Source organism: Dermacentor variabilis, chromosome 3, assembly GCF_050947875.1.
Source record: "Dermacentor variabilis isolate Ectoservices chromosome 3, ASM5094787v1, whole genome shotgun sequence".
Lineage (NCBI taxonomy): Eukaryota > Metazoa > Arthropoda > Arachnida > Ixodida > Ixodidae > Dermacentor > Dermacentor variabilis.
Window position 1 is genome coordinate 51,546,824 of NC_134570.1, and position 22,955 is coordinate 51,569,778.

At 48.1% G+C, this 22,955-nt stretch overlaps 1 protein-coding gene and 1 long non-coding RNA gene across 2 annotated transcripts in view; one reads left to right on the forward strand and one right to left on the reverse strand.

The window, feature by feature from the left end:
* Nucleotides 1–635: 635 nt before the first annotated feature.
* Nucleotides 636–22,955, reverse strand: part of LOC142575594 (uncharacterized) — an 85,783-nt gene continuing 63,463 nt past the window's right edge. Inside the window, exon 3 of the long non-coding RNA XR_012826690.1 lies at nucleotides 636–766. This is a non-coding gene — a long non-coding RNA (uncharacterized LOC142575594). The remainder of the gene's footprint in view (nucleotides 767–22,955) is intronic.
* per (period circadian regulator) overlaps nucleotides 692–22,955 on the forward strand; it is a 38,416-nt gene continuing 16,152 nt past the window's right edge. The window contains exons 1-10 of the mRNA XM_075685074.1: nucleotides 692–773; nucleotides 4,131–4,225; nucleotides 5,254–5,340; nucleotides 6,281–6,392; nucleotides 6,560–6,605; nucleotides 8,157–8,335; nucleotides 10,297–10,375; nucleotides 11,538–11,644; nucleotides 12,841–12,994; nucleotides 20,783–20,912. Coding sequence (XP_075541189.1) covers nucleotides 692–773; nucleotides 4,131–4,225; nucleotides 5,254–5,340; nucleotides 6,281–6,392; nucleotides 6,560–6,605; nucleotides 8,157–8,335; nucleotides 10,297–10,375; nucleotides 11,538–11,644; nucleotides 12,841–12,994; nucleotides 20,783–20,912 — 1,071 coding nt within the window. The remainder of the gene's footprint in view (nucleotides 774–4,130; nucleotides 4,226–5,253; nucleotides 5,341–6,280; nucleotides 6,393–6,559; nucleotides 6,606–8,156; nucleotides 8,336–10,296; nucleotides 10,376–11,537; nucleotides 11,645–12,840; nucleotides 12,995–20,782; nucleotides 20,913–22,955) is intronic.

The window sequence follows — 22,955 nt, forward strand, 5'->3', positions numbered from 1 at the left end:
AAATCTATTTACCCGTTGCATGAGATTAGCACAACCTGACCCGTACCCGCCGTGGTTGCTCAGTGGCTATGGTGTTGGGCCGCTGAGCACGAGGTCGCGGGATCGAATCCCGGCCACGGCGGCCGCATTTCGATGGGGGCGAAATGCGAAAACGCCCGCGTACTTAGATTTAGGTGCACGTTAAAGAACCCCAGGTGGTCGAAATTTTCGGAGTCCTCCACTACGGCGTACCTCATGATCAGAAAGTGGTTTTGGTACGTAAAACCCCATAATTTAATTTTTTAATTTAACCTGACCCGTCATCATTTGCTCAATTTGACCCGCCAGCGCTTACAATACTCTAATACCTCGACAACCAATGTTTCCAACCAGAAAAGACGACTCCGACTCTTAATGCGTCTTAATATCAACGCTGTTAGAGCCTCACACGAGCGTATGAGCAGCGTGGATTACTGCATGCACCGTGTTTGCTGGTGTCGGCACATCTGACCACGCCCATCGTCGTCGTCGTCGTCGTCGCTCGCAGTGTTGAGCCTGCATCCGGCGTGAGCCCCAAACGCTGTAAGCGGCCCGCGCGATTATCGCGACGTCCACGGAGGAGCCGGCCCGGGAGGACCGGGCGCCAGCGGGCGAAGCCGTCCTCCTCGGTGGGGCCGCGTCACCCTCCGCCGCCGCTCCCAGCGAGCGGAACATGAAGTCGCTGATGCCCGACGTGTACGCCGACCAGCTCAGGGAGCTCAACCCGCTCATCTGCTACGTGCAGTGCCTGCGCGGTAAGACGCCACTCGCTTCAATCAATCAATCAATCAATCAATCAATCAATCAATCAATCAATCAATCAATCAATCAATCAATCAATCAATCAATCAATCAATCAATCAATCAATCAATCAATCAATCAATCGCTTGATCAACTGGCATGTAACACCATGGTCGAACTCTACACCAGTGCGCCTGGCCGCCACAGTTAACCATAAGACATGTTTTTTGCCGCAATTAAACACACACAAAAGGAAGACACATAAAGACAACACGGGCGGCCGTGTTCTCTTTGTGCGTCTGCCTTTTGTGTGTGTTAAATTGCGGCAAAAAACATGTCTTTTAGCAAGCACTAACTAGGCGAACAAGCAGTTCTGTAGTTACCCATAAATTAAGAAAGCTTTTAGCGCAAACCCAAGACGAAGACAACAAAAAGGGGATACAAAATTTTGTTCTTCGCGGGTTGCCCACCAGCTGGCCAAAACGCACAGCCTACCTGTTAAGCCGTTGATTGCTCCCGTAAATATTTTTCTGATCGATAACACCCATGAAGCTGACGAAAAATAAAAACACAAAACAAAATAAAGTTAGGACACCTATTATTATTGTTTAATGTGACAGGATGTCTGCTGTCCTTTAGATGCGAAAGTGCCTAAATATTTCAAAGGAATTACTATGGTAAGTGTGAAAATTAGTAGTAGTTTGCAGGGACCACCATCTCGGCTCTGGCCTTGATACTGTGGCAGGTGGAAATTGATATCAAATTGCGGCAAAACACATGTTTACTTAAGCAGAAAAGCAATGCAATAAAAAGATAAGCATCCGAAAAGAGCGCAGGATGGAATACTAGCCATTTCCCCTTAGAGCTTCTACCAACAAGCTAAATGATGCTGTCTTGAAACTATCTTTAAGAGACCAGACTGACAGAAACCTGATGCATGTTGAAACGCCCAAGCATATCGCATGTTACTCTCGGGGATCAGATTTCACGGTTTTAATCGTTCCGTAAACAGAACATTTAGGTTTGTTCTGCCTATAAATTTTAGAGTTTGAAAAAACAAAAAAGGCCCACTTCAAAAGAAGAAAATTAACTTTGCTGAGAGAAGCCATGGCGGCGAGAAACATCAGTTGCACTATTTCTCTCTTAGCTCTGAATTATGCAAACGTAAGCTTATATGTAGCATTCAACTCAACACAGCCAAATCGCAATACCACTCTTTGGAACCAAATTCGGCGCTTCCTCGTGCTCAAAAAAAAAAAAAAAAAGTAAGGAAGAAACGATCCTGTAAAGCGTGTTTTGCCTGTAAAGACATCCTGTTTGCGAAGGAAGCCTTCATTTAGGCAAAAAAGAAAGAAAGGGAGGGAGGCGTTGCCCTCGACCTGTGACAGGTAAAGTAAACATGAGCAAGTGTTTAGTGACCAGCCCGACTCCAAATTTGCGACAGCAGTAAGAAACCGAGACCTAATCGGCTGGTAAATAGTTCGTAAATAATTATTGAACTTTAGTAGTTACAACGGCTGCGCTCGGCTTACGATCTGCTTTATTTTGCCATACAGTCTTGTCATCAGCACCTGACGCACTGCGTCAACGTCATCTACTTGTCTTATTTCCCAATCGTGCCTACTTATGCACGAGGAGCAGCTCGTTTACACGGTGATGAAACTTTAGGGGGAACCTTGGAAGCAGTGGGCTCTCCTTGTAACCACCTGGCACTCGCAATCGCACGGGTACCGTTTGAATGTGACGTCACGAGCTCTCGGGAAATCTGACCCGACCGCTGTGGTCGTCGACGCTAATGTACTGCCTCATCGAATGTGCAAAGGAAATGCGAAGCAAAAAGAGAAAAAAAGTGCGTGCTCCTTCGGGTGACGTCACGGTCTCCCGACACGTGACAGATGTGGCAGCATGCCTGCCCTATTACGAAAGAGAGAGAGAGAAAGAGAGAGCGAGAAAGGAGAAGCAAACAAAGTGCCAAGCAAGAAAGTAATAAAGAATATCAACGGCGCTCTAAGTGTCAATTTCAGTGTTCGCGCGTCTCGCCGAGAAAGTTGGCTCCAGAAGCCGTGAGGAAGACGCGTGGAATTAGAGGAAGAGTGCGCGTGACGTCACGTCAGGGCGTCTACATCTTCGGCGGAGGGTTTGTCTTGACGTAGTTTCTTCTGGGGTCTCGCTCGCTCGGTAGTATATTCGCTGCCAATCAGAATCTTTCTTGTTTCAAGAGGACGGCCCACGGATATCAAAAGCGAGGACTTGCTCTGTAACTTGCCCAAGAGATAGAACGATAGAATTTGCGCACTTCCATGCCTTAATGCTTGCGAGTTTTATAGAAATTAGAGTTAATGCAATCTGTGCAGTAGCGTGGCGAGGCGAGTGCGGATTACTTGGACATCTTCACAGAGACGCACAACTGATTGTCATAGAAGTTACAAGTTGCTCTTAACATGCAAGTTAGCTTCATGCAGTGCCTCAAGGTTCTGAGCAGCATTATCCAGACAAGAGAACTTACTAACGATAGTAACAAATGTAAGTCAGCAAGTGTGTAAAGCAATTCTACTCATTTAAATATTGTGCCTATTATCATTCCACGACGTTTCTTGATGTGGAAGCGAAAGTTTCAGCACAGTTATTGTCTCGGGCCCACCGAGTCTGTGTGAACTTTTTGTCTTGTTTTGTGAATAGTACACGAAGTGTCGAAGTAGAATGAACGCACTGGGATGAACTTCAATCCGTAGCAATATTATTTTGTCGTGACATTAATTTCATGTACGTGGAGAAGATGCCCCAAAACGAATTCAGTTTGAGCCGCATTGTTACATTTCGACATTGCTTTGCGTACGAAATAGCACAAGGTATTACTCTAGTCGCTCGAGAGACTCAAACATGATATACTTTGTGTCGGGTGCTACTTCATCCCCGGTGACAGAAAACCCTCCCTCTCTGTAAATGTATCGATTGTTTAGGCTGTCGACTGCTATTTAAAACAGAAATTATATCAATACTTTTGTAAATGGCCCCCAAGCATGAACACCTAAGTATGTTTCTGTCTAACTAACCCAAATCCACAAACTTTGGTTGTAGCGCATCCTTTTGATCTAGATGGAAAGGTTTGTAAAGTTTTGTATGGTATGCTGAGTGGCTCTTCTTAGAGGGAAGTTGTATGTCAAGACATGATATAAAACAAACTATTCCATTTAATCAAGCGGGCTTTTTCTGTTTACCTCGGTTCACAGCAGAGAAGCGCTATGGCGGTAAAATAGCAGGTTCGCATGCTAAACTACGAGGCTGTTTCACCTCGTGATGAGAAGGAGCGTAGTGACAGCATTTGCACTCAGGTCAATATTTTTTGTCTTTGTGTACGTTTCCCGTTCAGATCATGCTGACGATACCTCCAATGCCAGCAAAAAGCCCCACATTCGGTCCAGTGCATTCAAACACTTGAAGAACGAAAGTTGCGTCAAAAATGGGGTAAGTTCGCATCTCGGTGTTGTACTGTTTTTATAATCTTTTCGGCCTCACTATCTCTGTACAACTGGTGGTGTGCTCATTTTGAGCACAACAGCAACCTGACCAGCATTTTGGCTCATTCTGAACAAGGGATCTGTACAAGTTCCCAGACACAATCTCTTAAACTGCCGTTCCTTGAGGTTGATATTAGAGACTTGTTCTACCAATGACGCTCCTAACTGACCAGACGGTGTCCCGTCAAACGCCTTGATCATGTGTGAATGAATCTTGCCACGACGGACTCGTTGTGAGCGAGGGATATGTATAGATCCCAAAATGTAAATGTGTTTTTCTCTTGACATTCGTCACGAATCTGCACTGCCAGTGAACTTTTTTCATAACAGAAATCAGAAAAACTTCTGAGAAACACTGGTATAACTGCCAGCTTTGGAGAAACGTGATAGGAGCGAATCTAATGGTCTGGAGGAATAATATGAATAATTCGCTCGCTGGTTGACTCACCAAAGAAAAGTTTGTTTTGCAATATTGACGGAGAGTAAGGACAACGCTACAAAGCGAGATTGACAAGCTGGCCTGGAAATTTGAAGCAGTATACAAGCAAGCTCATGCTTCCATTTTGGCATTAAAGCAGTGGCTGGCTGGCAATAGGAGTTATTGATACCCACTGCAAAAGCGTATGATGCCCCTATAGCGAATGCCATAGTCGACGAAAGAAGGTTATAACCTTTGTTTGTGAACACACTAACACAACGATGTAATTGGTTGCCGAAGTTCGCTGCATAAAAAAGCAGTTAATATCAACATCTGAAGAGCCATGTGGCTTGGTTCGGGTTCAGGCTTGCCCATTCATCAAACTTCGCCATCTTGCAATAGATAACGTCATGTTTCTTCCTAGTTCGGCATAGTTTCTAAGCAGACCTCTTTATTAAATAACTTTTATTTCTCGCCACAGTTTATTTCTGTACAGTGGTTTGTTAAGGTTGCCTTACCGACGCATAGACGTTTGCTTACGGGTGCATCGCTTTCAGGAAGGATTTGCTATTGCGGTGTCTCTACAAGACGGAACAATCATCTACGTATCTGGCTCCATCACCTCTCACCTTGGCTATTCAAAGGTAAATCACAAGTGCGCTGTTCATCGTGTATCCTGACTAATGTCATCTACTTCGCGCGTACTTAAAGTGTGTAATCCATTTGCCAGTCCTCTTCCTTATGAAGCGTAATAGGACGTTCTATATTGCGTTCTATAATGGCTTCTGCGAAATACAGCTATGTATTGCGGTAAAGCACACATAGTGTATTGCATTAGAGGGAGTGAGTGAGTGAGTGAGTGAATGAGCGAAATAACTTTATTTGGTCCACTATAGACGTAAGCAAACTCAACGTCACCTGGCTAGGCCCACTCGGGGACCATCAGGTGAAACCTGACGGCCCTCTCGCGAGCCCTCTGGACTGCCAGGATTTGAGAGGTCTGATCCTGGGCCCTAATTAGCTTCATCATTTCCTCTCGATGTTGAAGGGAAATGAGAATTTGCGAAAGGGTTATATAAGCGTAAACAACGGGTCGTTATTTGTTATACTTTGACGGCAGCTGCAGGGCACCAAAGGGAATACGGAAGAACCAAAGCTGGGACCTTGGGTGGTCCGCGTATCGATGGCTCTCCGAGGCCTCCGCGTCCCCGGGGGGCGTACGAGTTCGACTGTCCGCTATAGCGTACAGCTGATCTGGCAAGCGAAGATTGCTTGGCGCGCTCCAGCCTTAACGATTTTAACCCATGGACTACCCTTGTTCCAGCTTTTAACCCCCGCTGTCCATTAAGCGCCGTGGAGAGTGTGCGCCATCCACTTTGTGATAGTCTCGGGTGGTCTCTTGAGGCCTCCATCTGTCAATTTATCATGCTAAATGATATCTCTGCAATGCAGACAGCCTTGCCGAAATCGCCCGAGTGACATTTATGAACATTCATTGTCGCATTTCACCTTCCTGAGAGCAACAGTTCAACTGACTTTCGTTCGCGGCTTTCTTTCCTTTTTTCCCCTACGCTGCTTACACAGGATATGCTCCTCGGTCAATGCATAATGAATTTCCTGTACCCCCGGGACCGCATCACCTTCGCCAATCACCTAAGTCATGGCCTCAACTCTTGGTTCAATGAGGACGCCAAAGGTATGGGCAGTTCGCAGAGCCGCCACTACCGCTTCTCCACACGCTATGCCTTAATCCTGCCGGGCCGCTCGGCCGATTCCCAAGCCAGAGCTTGGCGACGACCTGCGAGCGATGTGCTTACAAGTTTTTTTTCTCTCTCTCTTTCTTCCTCCTTTCCCCTTCTCGAGGTATTTGCCACAACCGAAGCCAGAGCACCTTCCTATGCAGATTCAGGTAATGATGCGTCGCGCGTGGATATGCTTGACCTTTCCTCGCGAGCGATGTACTTAGCGATTACCCTCGGAAAACTGCCGTGTCGCCTCAATACATGAACGAGAACGAAACGTAAAGACAGAGAAGTAGTGATCAAAAGTGTGACAACCCGAGCGATATTTAAGTGACAGCGTGAAAAGTCAACAGCAGAGAAAGTCATGTAAATATCATTCAGTATTCGCAGGTTAGCGCCCTACTTACAATCTATGCCTGCAGAAGATACCTGGTCATGCAATGGGCCATTGGACCTGAATGTTGGTTTGATGTTCCCTGCGATGCCAGATCGATATGTTTGCTCTTTTGAGCCCTAAAATCTACGCACTATGCACATTAGCTTACAGATTGTGATTATCTGAGAAAGTAGCATTAAGTTTTGCGCAGGCACGAACAAAACAGCATGATCCCATGGTATGCTCACGACAGAAGAGAGTTATGCACTATTAATAATTCGTTTAAATTCAGTTCCTCTTGCAGCTGTTCTTCTTTAATGTTCCCTATCCTTGCATAAGGGGGGCGTAATGCGGCGTGATTCGCTGGGAAAGGTCAGCTTACGTTCCCTTATCTTCATTCCTACATTTATTACCTGCATTCTAATGGTTGCGCACCCTATTTAAAGCACAACCTTGCTCGTATACCTTGTCGTACACGATACTATCGGCGTTTTGTTTTAAAGTACACGGTACATACACATATAGCTTTTGGAACATAAGAACCTGTCTCTTTGGCTGTTTATTTTTTTTTTTTTTGCGTTAGCATGTTTACGTACGGTTAAGGATAAGGTCTCTCCACGGCACTTAAGCGTCCTCCTAGACAGTTCAAGCCATGTTCCTGCTTTCAAATTTACCTATTCGTCATGCGCCAGCCATAGCCATTTTTATGACGTTATCGCTACCACTATCCGAGAACACAGTCGGACGGTGTTAGAAAGATAGTATTATGTTCCTTCAAACTTTTCTTGTAGAGTGTTTGTAGACGAGCTGTGGACTTATGGCCCTACACTTTTCGCTTATCATTGTCTGCAGACTTACTGAAAACAACCTGGCTTGAAACTCACAATAGGCCACGATAGTCCGAAGAAAATGCACTCGTTAGGCTTTTCTGGAGTGACAGAGTGTATACCTTCTGACAGAGCGTCTCGAAGGATTCACAGCAGCGCACTTGAAGCTTATCGTACACACTGTGAACTGCCAAAATCTATTGTACCAGGACAGAGCTTCACGCAGAGGTACGAAATGAAGAAGAAAAAAAAAAGAAAGAGAAGCATTTGCCCATACACGACATCGCGCACACAGACAAACCGGCGTGTCGTTTCTTGTTTTCTTTTTTTTTTTTTTTGCTGCATGTGCCGCGGTCTGAGCACCGTCGGCGAAGCGTGCACTGACGCTCTCTCGTGGAGCGTTGCGCCGTGGCCCCTTACTCTCTACATCGTTGCCAGAACGGTGTTTACTTCCTCTGCTTCTCTCTTCTCGCCACTTCCTCGGTAACAACTTGCGACCACGTCGAACCGAGCAGGCAATACCAGAGCCTGAAATTCGGCTACGGCATCTCGGACAAGAAGGTGCAGTACAGGCCCTTCCAGATGTCCGTTTACATCAAGGACGCCGCCAACGGGGATGACGTCAGCGTCGAGAACGCCTCCACCGCCATGTGCCTCGTCGTCACCACGGTCGCCATAAAGACGGCCTACAGGGGTGAGTCGATCGGCAGTGGCTGGTCAAGTTGGCGGTTGGTGGGCTAGTTGGCAGTGGGTGGGCAAGTTGCCAGTGGGTGGGCAACCGATGAGGCAGTGGGTGGACCCCGAGGTTACGTGTGGTGCTGCGTGGCTACCGACTCATTTTTTTTGGAATGACTGCTTATCGCATACATCGATAGAGTATGTACGCTTACTCTGCGTGTAATAGGTACATGTATGATGAATGATATCTCCGGAAACCCGCAAAGTGAAGGAAATTTCGCGAAAGGAAGAAAACGTTACTCAGCCGAGAGTAACTGAAAGCCTGGCGGATTTGGCCCATTGGACCACGTTGATTGGGCAACGCTTACCTTCGTCGAGTGTATCTGTGTTCTGTGTCTATAGCATTTGCTCTGTACCTGAGCACCATGAGAAGTAGCAGGAACGTACACAGAAAGTTAACGCGTTTCTTTGCCCTCCCTTTTGAGATATCTTTATTTGAATTGCTCCGCCTATGTGAGGTTGAGGGGCGTTCAGTTGTAAAATATGCCCTATCGCTTGCATGACTGGCTTGCAGCAGCCCAGTAAGGGCAAGTGTGCTCCACCGGGGAATAAGGGTGCTGGTGTAGATGAAGCTAAATACGCGAGTGTGCTGTTTTTCGCAAGAACACAAAAAGAAGTAGCGCTCCCGTTTTTTATAAGAAAGTCGGTGGCAGGAATCCGTTAGCATATCTCTCACCAACCTGCGTATCTGTTATCTAAAATTTCAAAACATTAATTGCGCTTAGTGAGGATTTGTTCCACTAATATCGAGATTTGATACCGCATCTCGAAAGAAAAAATGAGAGGTGGTGGGAGGCCTCAGGCATCTGTTTCTTTCTGGTTCGCCCAACAATAAAGGAAAACCGCCATCGTCTGCCCACTTGAAAATAGGCAAATCTAGTTCCACCAAGTGGATAGGTATAGATAGAACAGGATCGGCAATATAAGCATCCCTATTAAACGGGATGGCGGCTGATGACGAGCATGCTATTTTTACTTTTCTTCCGCGCTTATTGATTCTGTAACATGTGGGCCGTTACCACTTTCTACCGGAAAAACCTAGTTCCGCTGCCGTATCTTTTAAACCTTTTGTTTAACTACTGGCAGATGGCGACAGAAGCCCGCTTTTGTATCGTGAAAGCCCTTTTGACGATGGCCGTGTTCACAGACTACGATGGTTTTACTTGTTATAGCAACTTATACCTATTGTTCGCACTGGTTCGGGAGGCCCCTTGTCTGACGCCTATCGTGTGTCATGTGCCACCGAAATGCGAAATCTTACCAGCGTTTTCACGGGCTCGTGTCTTGCCTGAATTTATTTATTTATTTATTTATTTATTTATTCATTTCCTCAAAGGTCTCTGTTGAGACATTACATGAGGGAGTGGGGAGTTAGTGACAAAGAGATACTACAAATTGACTTGCGCATCACACACATAATATATATATATATATATATATATATATATATATATATATATATATATATATATATAATCGCACAAAATTTAAAAAAGGCGAAAAAAAAAAAAAAGCACCGCGAAGGGGTGTACTAAAGTCTCGGGGCAACAGTTGTCATTCCCCAAATGCATACCAGGTGGCGCCACAATTTCGCGTTGCTACAAACACAAGAGGCTTTATCAAGGCGTGTAGGATCTGTTTCGTAAGCACAAGTCCGCCAGCGTGCCCTTGAAATGGCGAACTGTCGTGTGCTGTGAACTGATCACCGCTGGAACCAAGCTGTTATTGCTAGTCCCTTGAGACGCCTAGACCTACAGCCTTTATATATTATTAAATTTTCGTCACGCGAACGAACCGGAAGTGCCAAAACGAAATGCATTTCTTTACGATGTATATGGCTAAACACTATCTTGGTGCGAAGTACGAACGTAGGACCAATAATGGCTAATAGAAAAAAACACGTCCTTGCTTTTACAGTGCCCGCGGAAACTCCCGCCATGACCTGCTTTTCCACACGCCATACTGCATCCTGCCATTACAGCCACGTTGATCTCAGGTGAGACTCCTAGAGTAGTTACAGAGCATGACATTTATTGTCATTAAGTTCACCAACATGAAAAAAATCATAGGCACGGAAAAAGTGGAAGGAAATGAGGGCTTTAGGAGCTGGTAACTGCTCCCTTTAAGTGGTTTCTACGTACCAGCTCCTTCATTGTGGATGAGAGCCACAATCTCATTAGAATCAATAATAGTAATCTGACAATATCTTATTTGTTGGTATTGGAAGGCAAGAAACATGGCTGCAGCAGATGGTGTACCCTGTGTAACACTTCCTATTTTAGTAAAGCTCCATTATTGAAGAAAATATTACTTTTTTTTTTGCCTGCTAAGCTACGAGAAACAATCAAGACAGCGGTAACGCAATACATTCTTATACGTTTTCATCAAATATACGATATCCTAAAGATGCATCCTAGGATCCCCAGAAAAAACAAAAACAAGAAACGAACGTTTAAAGGTGGACGAGAGAAATCCTTCAGGATTCTTATAACGCGTTTAATTGTCGGTGGCAACATAGAAACGCCATGGTAAACAAACCGCTGCTCAATTTAAAGATAATTTGCTTAGATTCGTCAGAAAATACGGACGTTCACTAAATGCCGTGATGCGCCGGGCGGAGGCGAGATTCTTTTGATTACCAGCACCGCTCCGGAACAGTGGTTTGGAGCGCACAGTCAGACACGGCGTGTGCAGTGAGCCTTTGTTGGCACAGCTTGGGCACAATTCTTCGGTTGTCGCTGTTGTCCTCAATTTCAAGCACAAAGACAATCTTTGTTCCAAGACATTTAGGAAACGAGATGATCGTCCTCTGAGTGAACAAAAAAATACTAAAGCACCGTCCCCACCGATCGTCGGCTCGGAAGGCCGTGAAGGCACTTTTGCGCTTTCTGAGAACGTCTGCTTTGCACGAGCGGCTTTGACTCAGTGACTGTCTGTGCATGTCTCTACACCCCCTCCCTTTTCCTTCTCTCTCTTCACCTGCTTCCTTCCCCTAGAGTAGGGTAGCCAACCAGACTCTTCACGGGTTAACATCCGTGCCTTCTTTATGTCTCTCTCTCTCTCTCCCTCTCTCGCTGTTGTCACCGAACATATAGTTTGACGAGAACGTTCTTACCGTATCAATTAATCACTGTGTCGCATTTCATGGGCGCATGCAGTGCTGCAGTCTACCTTGGACACTTGCCTCAAGACATGCTGGGCCATTCGGTGTTCGATTTTTACTGTCCGGATGACATGGAGCTGCTGAGGGACATTTACGACCTGGGTGAGTGCGCAGTCAGCTTACGCAGTTCTTGGTGAACAGATTACGTGCCTAGCGAGCTCGTGTATTTCTGCCTGTTTGTAAAAGGACGTCTATAGTATATAGTGACAGTATACGCGTACAGTGACAGCTTTATATGAGGAGTTAAGCATCGTACAATGTACGATGCCTGGTGCCCCGATGCCGTTACCATAGAAACAAGGGAAACCGCAGCTGGTCTGGGCGCAGAAGTAAGTGCGAAAGGACGGCGCTATATTCATAAAGCAGCGCGCTGAAAATTCAAGTGGTTTCTCGCCATCGTCATTACCTGAAGGTCGAGAAGATATATAGATTAGGCAAGCGTGCTCTCGACAGCCGGGACGATCACTGTGGTTAATATGTAACGCAGCATATCACTGTGAGGGTAAAGGCCCAGCGCGGAGTTTCGCATTTGGCAGCAGTTGGGCAAAGAAGCCGCACCACTGTGCATATGTTTGAACGAGTCTATCGTACAGCGACTACAGGGGTACCATCAATGCCGGCAAGCAGCGGTGCAAAACGTCATGCAGGGCATAAGGCGCTGCACTGCGGAGATCTTTTTTAGCAAGTACGGGCACCGCCGAGCAAAGTTTTGAGTGCAGAGAGGGTAATATAACTAAAAGGGTACAAAAAAAAAAAGGCGTGGGAGAGCGCGCACGTGACGTTTCGCGGTGCAATTTGCATGTTGTAGCGCTCAGACACAGCACTTGCCTGTTTCGCCGTGAACGAAGCAGAAGTACTAATCGTCCTTGATGTACGCACAAATAAGGTTAGTTTCCTCAGCGTAGCAACAGTGGCACGGACTGTAACTGTTCCGGCAAAACGAGGCATTCGCCACGTTTCGCCGTAACGGCGAAATACGGTGCCACCGTTCTTTTCAGAAAACTTACTTCTTCGGTCCCTCATTGCGAGAGACCGACGAGTGAAGTTCCGATTCATTCTAGACGATCCAAGGCAAGTACCGCGTACAGGCGCGGTACTAAACTACATCCCACTATGCTGCCTCCATGCGAAATTTGGGCACGAACGAGCTGCCCGTCAGAGATAAGAGCCATGCGCATGTGACTTCCTCAGGAACGCAGCCAATCTTGTCCTGGTTATGTTGCGATCTTCATACGGTCAACGACCGACCAGTATGAATGCAGTTTTGCAACCTTCTTTTTCATTTTTGTCTCTTGCAGTGATGAAGGAGCAAGGCCACTCTTTCAGAAGCAAGCCGTATCGTTTCAGGGCACTCAATGGATGCTATATTAAGCTCGAGACAGATTGGTCCTGCTTCATTAATCCTTGGACACGCAAGCTGGAATTCGTGGTCGGGCAGCACCGGGTTGTCGAGTAAGTATAGCTCTGTCTGATGACATTCCGTCTGTAGTACAAATAAGACACATGGAAACGAACAAATGCTAAAAAAAAGAAAGCACCGTGTTGTTCTCGAAAAGCTTCAATCTCGTTGGGCATTTACCGAACGAACCCGCACCAATGGCTCTTCCGTATTACCGGCCAAATGTGGGATGTTTGGCCACAGGAAGGACCAAACTGTTCCAATCTATTAGAAAGACAGCAAAACACTGTCATTGCAAGTGTATAACTAAATAAGAAGAGTATTAACAAAGAAAATCTCCATGAATTATGTAAAAAATAGAGAGCAGAAAGAAAGAAAGAAAGAAGAAAAAAGGGCTGCGGTGGCTTGGTGGCCATGATGTTTTGCTACAGAAGAAAAGGTCACTAATTTGATTGCCTGCCGTGGCGACCACATTCTGATGATGGCAGAATGAAGAACTACCCGTGAACTTAGAATTCAGTACGCGTCGAAGAGGTCTCTCCAGTGGGTGGAAATGAAGTTTAAGCCCCCCCTCTACACCCCCTGTTTTGGATCCGACTGCTGGTACGATCTGTTGGGAACTCGGCGCTGACGCCCGTGGTTGTACCTGGGTCGCAAGCCCCAAGGGTAGCGTTGGCCTGGCGGCCTGGGGTACAACTCGAAGCATCCGAAGGTCCCGGCAAAGCATGAGTCGACTGGTAACAACGAAACAACTTGTTTATTTTAACATCGCAAAGAGTTGGCGGTCAGGTTTGACCGAAGTAGAGAGACGGGAGAGCACTTCACTCAACAGAAGAAATCGGAGCCCTCCTTTTGGCGTCCGGGGGCAGCTGTTTTTATACTCTCGCAGTTGAGGGCAAGAAGGAACCCCTCAAAAGACGAGCACGTGAATGTACAATGGGCTAATGGTGACGCACACTGTCGTGGCGCTGCGCACGATCTCGTAGCACCCTGTCGTGGCGCTGCGCACGATCTCGTAGCACCCCGTCGTGGCGCTGCGCACGATCTCGTAGCACCCTGTCGTGGCGCTGCCGGTCGGACACAATGACTGTAACGAGAAGATGGTCCCTGCTTTGGCATCGCCTGTTTCGGGCACAATGACTGGAACGAGATCCCTAGGCGGTCGCATCGCCGCAGACGCGCCTGGAAACACCTGGCGATGAGTGTTGCGGCGACGACGATCGGGCCAAAATGTCTGCCGCCCCGCCGCAGTCGCGCCGGCAAAACCACGTGTCGCAGGCGAAACGCAACAGACCGCCCCGCCGGGGCAAGGAGATCCCGATGGACAGGGGACTGCATCCGCTGTCCGGAGGGATGTCGCTCGATGATGCTCATAACCGAAGTCGGGCGTCCCTTGACGTTTCTTGAGCGCAGCGCACAGAGAAGGCCTCGTTCTCTCGTTCAGGTTCGCACGGGACACTGCAAAGTGACTTCGGGAGAGTTCACATTTTTGTTCTCGTTCCCGGCAAGCGTTAGAACTACGCTGAAAACTCAACCGCTCAGTCAGCAAGCACGGCACAACCCTCACTAAGCCCTGCCAGGCTCTTTCCCCTTTTTATACCACTGCCTAGTTCCTTACAGTAGTCTAGCATCACTCAGAACGCGTCCACAAATTGAAAAATTGCACTAGAAAGCATATCATCACTTTGAAACACTAAACAAAAGCAATATGTTAAAAAAAATCCTGCCTCAGGAAGAAAAACATCAGTAACAAACAATTTTGAGGCTGATTCCTACGTTAGGGGCTTCGACTTAAGCCATCGGCGTTACCGTTGAGACTCCCCTTTTTGTAACGCACCTCAAAGGAATATTGTTGTAAAGCGAGGCTCCAGCGCAGGAGGCGGCCATTTTTGGGAGAGATGGTCTGCAGCCATTGGAGAGGGCAGTGATCCGTCTCAATGATAAACCTCGAGCCGGCTAGATAGCATGACAATTTCTGAACGGCCCACACGAGACATGCACACTCTTTCTCGGTGGCGCTATACGCCTGCTCACGACTGGTCAGCTTACGACTAGCATACAGGACGGGGTGTTCTACTTCTCCCTTTTCCCGTTGGCACAGTACAACGCCCATGCCTCGCTCACTAGCATCGCACTGAACAATGAACCCTTTTGTATAGTCTGGCGATCGTAGCACAGGCTGGCTTGTTAGGGCACTCTTTAGGGCGCTAAAAGCTCTTTCCTTGGTCTCGTCCCAGACGACTGTTTGAGGCTCTGTCTTTCTTAGAGCATCCGTCAGGGGAGCCGCGATATCAGAGTACCTAGGGATGTACCTCTGATAGTAGCCGGCGACACCCAAGAACGACCGAATATCGGTCTTGGTGCGCGGTTGCGGAAAGTCTCGCACAGCGGCCACTTTTATTTCAGAGGGGCGGCGACGACCCTGACCAATCACGTGACCGAGGTAGACAACCTCGGCCTGTGCTAACTGGCACTTAGGAGCCTTGACTGTCAAGCCCGCTTCGCGCAGGCGGGTTAGCACCGCCCGCAAGTGTGCCATATGCTCAGACCAGGATGCGGAGAATATCGCTACGTCGTCTAGATACGGTAAAGCGAATTCTTGCTGTCCCCGCAACACTTTATCCATGAGACTTGAAAAACAGTATGGCGCGTTCTTCAAACCAAAACTCAACACTTTAGGACGGAATGTTCCCATTGGTGAAATGAACGCCGCATACCTACTAGCCTCTTCTGTAAGTGGAACCTGCCAATAACCCCTGACAAGATCTAGGGTGGAAATAAACTGAGCGCTACTAACTTTCTCAAGGCGCTCCTCGATGTTAGGGATCGGATAAATTTGATCCTTAGTGATGGAATTAAGCCTGCGGTAGTCGACGCAAGGACGAGGTTCCTTGCCCGGTACCTCAACTAAAATCAAAGGGGAGGTATAATCACTCTCACCTGCCTCAATAACACCGAGCTGTAGCATTTTCTTTACCTCAGCCTCCATAATATCGCTCTGGCGGGGTGACACCCGATACGCCTTGGATCGTACTGGCTCTGGGGAGGTAAGTTCAATATCATGAGTAAGTACAGAAGTCCTACCAGGCCTCTCAGAGAACAGACCTTGAAACTCTCGTAATAGCTGGTGTAGTTCGGTTTTCTGCTCAGGCGACAGCGGTGCTTTACTGATAAGGTCACTAATGACTTGACCGGTGTCTTCCCTGTTCGTCACTGAGCCTAGTCCCGGAAGCTCGACCGGAAGCTCTTCAGGAACGTTTACCATCATGCACACCACTGCTTCCCTTTGTCTATAAGGTTTGAGCAGATTACAGTGGTAAACTTGCTGTGCTTTCCGCTTTCCTGGCAGACTTACCACGTAGTTAACGTCCGACAGTTTCTGAACAATTCGCTCTGGGCCCTCCCACGGCACGTCTAGTTTGTTGTTTAGCGATGTGCGCAATATCATGACCTCATCGCCAACCTCAAAACGACGGGCCCTGGCTGTCCGATCATAATAAACCTTGGCCCTCTGCTGGGCCTTTGTCATTGCTTCACCTGACAACTCCTGTGCCCTTCTTAAGCGTTCGAGGAGCTTAAGCACGTACTCCACCACGACTGGGTCGTCGCCCCTACCTTCCCATGATTCTCGAAGCATGCGAAGCGGAGATCGAAGCGAGCGACCGTACACCAGTTCAGCTGGCGAAAACCCCGTAGCCGCATGCGGCGCGGTCCTTAAAGCAAACATCACCCCAGGCAGACACAGCTCCCAGTCAGTTCGATGTTCAAAACACAACGCTCTCAACACGCGCTTCATGACGGAGTGGAGCTTCTCAACGGAATTCGACTGTGGGTGGTACACTGAGCTGTGTAACAGCTTTACCCCACACCTTTCGAGAAAAGTTGTCGTCAAAGCGCTAGTAAACACTGTGCCCTGATCTGATTGAATTTCCGCAGGAAAACCAACTCGCGCAAATATGGACAGTAGTGCATTAACTATCTCAACTGAGCTGAGTTCTTTAAGCGGCACTGCTTCAGGGAACTTTGTCGCTGGGCAGATCACAGTCAAAATGTGTCTGTACCCCGTGGCTGTTACCGGCAGAGGTCCCACAGTATCAATAACGAGCCGTCTAAAAGGCTCCGTAATGATAGGTACCAATTTCAACGGCGCCCTCGATTTGTCCCCTGGTTTGCCCACCCGCTGACAAGTGTCACATGTCCTCACGAAATGGTCTGCGTCCCGAAAACACCCTGGCCAATAGTACTCTTGCAAGAGACGGTCCTTAGTTTTCTTAACTCCTAGGTGTCCGGACCACGAACCCCCGTGTGACAAGCGCAGCAGATCCTGACGATAGCATTGAGGCACGACCAGCTGATCGAACTCCACTCCTCTGCGGTCTAGATACTTCCGGTACAGGACTCCACCCCTTTCCACAAAACGCGCAGTTTTCCTGGCGATACCTTCTTTGACATTGCAGCGCACGTTTTCCAGGCTGCCATCCTTTTTTTGCTCGGCTATCAAAGCCGAACGGCTGACTTTTAGCAACCTATCAAGTCCGTCTGACGTAGGCGCGATGAGCAAATCAGTAGATAGCTCTTCTAACTTTCCCGTGTCGGGCATTTCCTCTCCAGTATCTGGCGCCTTTAACGTTACAGACTCAAGTTTATTCAGTTCGGGCGTGCTCGGAATATCAGCTTGCTGCGCCTCTGACCCTTTTTCGTTGTTTGATAACGTCGGCCCCGCAACTACCGCCTTTGCAGCGAGCTCCCGAACCTTCGATCTGGTTAAGGCCTGAACACTAGCTTCACCAAACAAAAGCCCCTTCTCGCGCAGGAGGTGATCGGACCTGTTTGAAAATAGGTACGGGTACTGGGGTGGCAGCATAGATGACACTGCCGCCTCTGTCTCAAGCGCTCCGAAAGGTCCTTCAATAAGCACCTTTGCTACTGGCAGACACACGCTATGAGCTTCCACGGCTTGCTTGATCCATGCGCACTCGCCCGTGAACATATCGGGTTCTACGTAGGACGGGTGAACTACATCCATCGTAGCTGCGGAATCGCGAAGCACTCGGCACTCTTTCCCGTTCACGAGGAGGTCTCGCATGTAAGGCTCGAGAAGCTTCATGTTCTCGTCAGTGCTGCCTATTGAAAAAAACACAACTTTTGGTGTTGTTTCCGGACACTGCGCCGAAAAGTGACCCGGCTTCTGGCACGTATAACACAAGCGCGCTCGCCTCATCTCGAACCGCTTTCTGCGTTTGGCTGCCGCCGTCTCTTTACGTTTGGTCGGACTGCTTTCGCTCGCATCCGCACTACGCGTGTCCCCCTTTAATCTCATGGGTGTGAACTTTGGCCTCTCAAACTTCGAGCCAAATTCACCCTTTTGACCGTCCTTAGCTCCGCGAGCTCGACGCGTCACAAACTCCTCGGCTAGCTCAGCGGCTCTAGCCACCGTACAAACGTCTGGCCTATCCAAGACCCAGTATCGCACGTTCTCCGGTAACCGACTATAAAACTGTTCTAGCCCGAAACACTGCAGAACTTTATCGTGGTCACCAAACGCTTTCTCTTCTTTGAGCCACTCCTGCATGTTCGACATAAGCCTATACGCAAACTCTGTATATGACTCACTTCTGCCTTTCTCATTTTCCCGAAACTTCCGACGGAACGCCTCCGCAGACAGCCGGTACTTTTTTAGCAGACTCGATTTTACTTTGTCGAAATCCTCTGCTTCCTCTCTATCCAAGCGAGCGACTACGTCGGCCGCCTCGCCGGGTAACAAAGTGAGCAAGCGCTGTGGCCACGTTTCCCGAGAGAACCCCTGCTTCTCGCACGTTCGCTCAAAGTTAACCAGGAACAAACCAATGTCCTCTCCAAGCTTAAACGGCCGCATCAGGTCAGTCATTTTGAACAATACGCGTTCTCCTGCACCGTGTGCCTGACTTCCATTACGAGCGCGTTCCATTTCTACCTCAAGACGCTTCATTTCCAAAGCGTGTTGACGGTCACGCTCTTGTTGCTCTCGCTCTTTCTGTTCTTTACGTTCACACTCTTCTTTTTCTTTTGCAGTCTCCCTCTCTTCAATAGTCTCAAGGCATTCCGACAGCTCGTCATCCTCAGCCTCTAACTCAAGAATAGCCTTTAGCAGTTCAGGTTTTCTTAGTTTGTCTGAGACATCCAGACCCAACTCTCTTGCAAGCTCCAACAATTTCGGTTTGCGCAACGACTTCAAATCCATGGCTGCTCTGAATGCTGCTTTCTCTACTGCTTACTATTGTCTTGCCGCAAACTAACCCGGCAGCAACGACAACCACAATTACCAGCTCTGTTTCTGACACTAACAAAAAGCCTGGCAAAGCTCAGAAGAAGAAAGTCCCGCACTCACCAAACCTCGCAGGCAGGAATTCCGCGCAGTCGTTCCGCTGCAGGCAACCAGTCGTCACACAGGGCTCGTTGCACTGCTCCCGGATCGTCGTTGAGCTGCTCAGCATACAGTCAACTGCATCTCTTCGCTGCTGGCCTCCGTTGTCGCGATCTCACCGCTGGCAGACCGTTGTTTGAAGTCGTAGGCGATCTCACCGCTGCCAACCAGATGTTTTGGATCCGACTGCTGGTACGATCTGTTGGGAACTCGGCGCTGACGCCCGTGGTTGTACCTGGGTCGCAAGCCCCAAGGGTAGCGTTGGCCTGGCGGCCTGGGGTACAACTCGAAGCATCCGAAGGTCCCGGCAAAGCATGAGTCGACTGGTAACAACGAAACAACTTGTTTATTTTAACATCGCAAAGAGTTGGCGGTCAGGTTTGACCGAAGTAGAGAGACGGGAGAGCACTTCACTCAACAGAAGAAATCGGAGCCCTCCTTTTGGCGTCCGGGGGCAGCTGTTTTTATACTCTCGCAGTTGAGGGCAAGAAGGAACCCCTCAAAAGACGAGCACGTGAATGTACAATGGGCTAATGGTGACGCACACTGTCGTGGCGCTGCGCACGATCTCGTAGCACCCTGTCGTGGCGCTGCGCACGATCTCGTAGCACCCCGTCGTGGCGCTGCGCACGATCTCGTAGCACCCTGTCGTGGCGCTGCCGGTCGGACACAATGACTGTAACGAGAAGATGGTCCCTGCTTTGGCATCGCCTGTTTCGGGCACAATGACTGGAACGAGATCCCTAGGCGGTCGCATCGCCGCAGACGCGCCTGGAAACACCTGGCGATGAGTGTTGCGGCGACGACGATCGGGCCAAAATGTCTGCCGCCCCGCCGCAGTCGCGCCGGCAAAACCACGTGTCGCAGGCGAAACGCAACACCCCCCACCCCCCCTTGCTGCCACTTCCTACGGCCGTCAGCCTTTTCAAATCTCGACTGCAACTTTAGCTACAATCACTTCCTCTCAAATCCGTACGACCATCTTGTTTGTTTAATTATCCATACAACCATCTTCCATGTGTCACTTTTGTCATGTCATTACCTCTCTTCGGAGTTCCATTGCTCTAGCCTACAATTTACGGCCACATATGTTAGTACTTGTAGAACGTACTGATTCTGTTCTGTGAATAATGGTCTCAAATTTGTTCCTATCCCCTGAGTGGTCGCCGATTGATAAAACCACCGTCATCGTTTTAGTTTAGTCTTCGTTGATGCGTCACCTTGTTATTTCTGTCATTTTTTCCTTTCCCTTCTTCTTATGTTCCATTTCTATGCTTCCGTCTAGTCTTTCCCGAAGAGTGGGCGGGTATAGTTTGCACCTTCCGGTGGCAGTTACCAGTCTGCTCCTTGCTTAATTTTTTCTCTCGTTCAGTTGTATATGTGTTTCCAAACCAAATAGTAATAATAATAATAATGATAATCATCATCGTGGTATCAGGGGTCCGAGGAACCCGGACGTGTTCACAGAGCCATCGCCCGGTGACATCACGGGTGCCCAGTCTCTGACCGGGGAAGCCCTCAACAACAACAGGCTCATACAGGAACAGATCAAGGACATCCTCTCCCAGGTACGCCAGACAACTCTGCGCTGACATCTCCGCGCGCGCTTAGGCGTAGGCGTTGCGAACTGTCATAGCCGTTCCAGAGAATAGCCTTCGAAGGAAGGAAGGAAAAATCGGAGAAGGTAAGGCAGGGAGGTTAACCAGTTTAGCTCAATCGGTTTGCTACCCTACACACGTGAGTGGGATGGAGGGATGAAAGATGGGGAGGAGAGAGAGAGAAGTGACACAATTGGCTACGACGGGCTGAGCACTACCTAAACACGAGTTGTCATTTTCGAATCCTGGCTGCGGTTGCCGGATTCCGATCTGGAGGGAGTGCCAAATTAAGAACGCTCGTGTACGGAGACTCAGGCGAGCGCGGTAAAGAATCCAATACAGTAAAGTTTCTTGTGCAAGTTGGCTGATGTGTATTGAAGCCATTGCAGCGGAATGAAACACGGACGAAGAAGAGGACAGGACGCGACGGACACCGCGTAACACCCGTGGTGTCCTGTCCTCTTCTTTGTCCATGTTTCTTTGCGCTACAATCGCTTCAATAATAATAAAGAAACCAAGTTGGTCAGAATTCGTCCGCAGCCTTGCACTATGGCCTCTCTCAGCCCCTGCGTCCTCTGCACGGGAAGACCCACATACCAAGGAAGCTAAGATTCGCACATGCATACGTAGCAGTTTAGACGCCTTAACGCAAACATCAAGGACACTAGGCAAAAAAAAAAAATAAAAGGAGAAGAAAGGAAAAAGAAAGCTGCACTATCACAAAAGCTTAATTTTCGCGTGTAGCATTTAAACTAGGTAAAAAATAAAGGAATGTGGAATGCATTAATCAGCTTTGCAAAAGTAGAAAGGAGTATTTAAAGAATGAAAAAGCAACGAATAGTAAAGAGAAAAAAATGTGCTAGAAGGAATGTCACAGCCTTTTGAACGCGAGCTTTAAAATTATTCTTTTAGAATTTAGGATTCATGAAGGAGAGAGAATTCGCGTCCGTGGGCGACGTGGTAGATGCGTGGAATTCTGCTAGTGCGGCATCTCTCAACCTAACGCAACTTGACCTAAGCAATTCGTGCAACCCCTTGAAATCCTTAAAGGCCCCTAAATTTGAAAAAAAAAATAGATTCAAGGGCCCTTCAAAGGCCCCTCACCAAGCCCCATAGCAAATCTTGGTTATACGCTGGAAGTTGTTACAGGTCCTCTAGGGAGCCTTCTGTCGGAAAAACTTTTCAAATCGGCTCATTAACAGCCGAGAGAGAAATATTTCACCGCCGCGAACCTATAATTTCAGCAGGGGGGCTCCAGTGCCAAGCAAGACGCTCTCTCCACTCGCCCCGTCTAGCCTCCGCAAGCGAAATTCCTTCCCTGCGTTCTCCCATACCGGACCTCGAGGATCGCGTGACGCATACGTCACAGGCCCCGCCTTCTTTTTTTTTTCTCCTCGCTTTCTTTATTTTTTTTTTTGGCGCTACGCACTTATTACGCACTTATTACGCTACGCACAATAATAGGGATATTTCACTATTATTCGGTGAACGCGTACGAATAATGTTTATTTCGCCTTCCTTGATGCTGGCCTTTGGCATCCTTAAAATCCTTGAATTGTCCTTGAATTTTTACTCACATTTCGAGTCAAATGACTTCGGACTCGCGGGCCACTGCCACTGTTAACACTTCTCTGGAGATATGCTCCAATAATCGCCGTAGACGGCTAAATATACAGCTGAGTGGGTAGCGGCCATCTTAAGTTTCGTTCCTATTCTCGTTCTAAGGCAGCGTCGCGAATACAGCATGAGAGTTAAACATGATGCAGGTAATGCAGGCTACTTTGCTGTCCAAACAAGATGGGGGCTCAGCAGAATGCTTCGAAAGTTGACGGGAAGGTCGTCTGCTGACAGGAAAACTGAGTCGCGCTTTCTTGAGCGCTTAATGTAAGCTACGTTGAGCTTTTCGTAGGCTTGCACACGCACAGTGTTAAAACACAGCGATAATGTGTGCTTTTCCTAGCTTTTTCTCTTCGACGCTAGGCAGCGTCAAGTCGCAGAGGTGCCTTTCCAGAC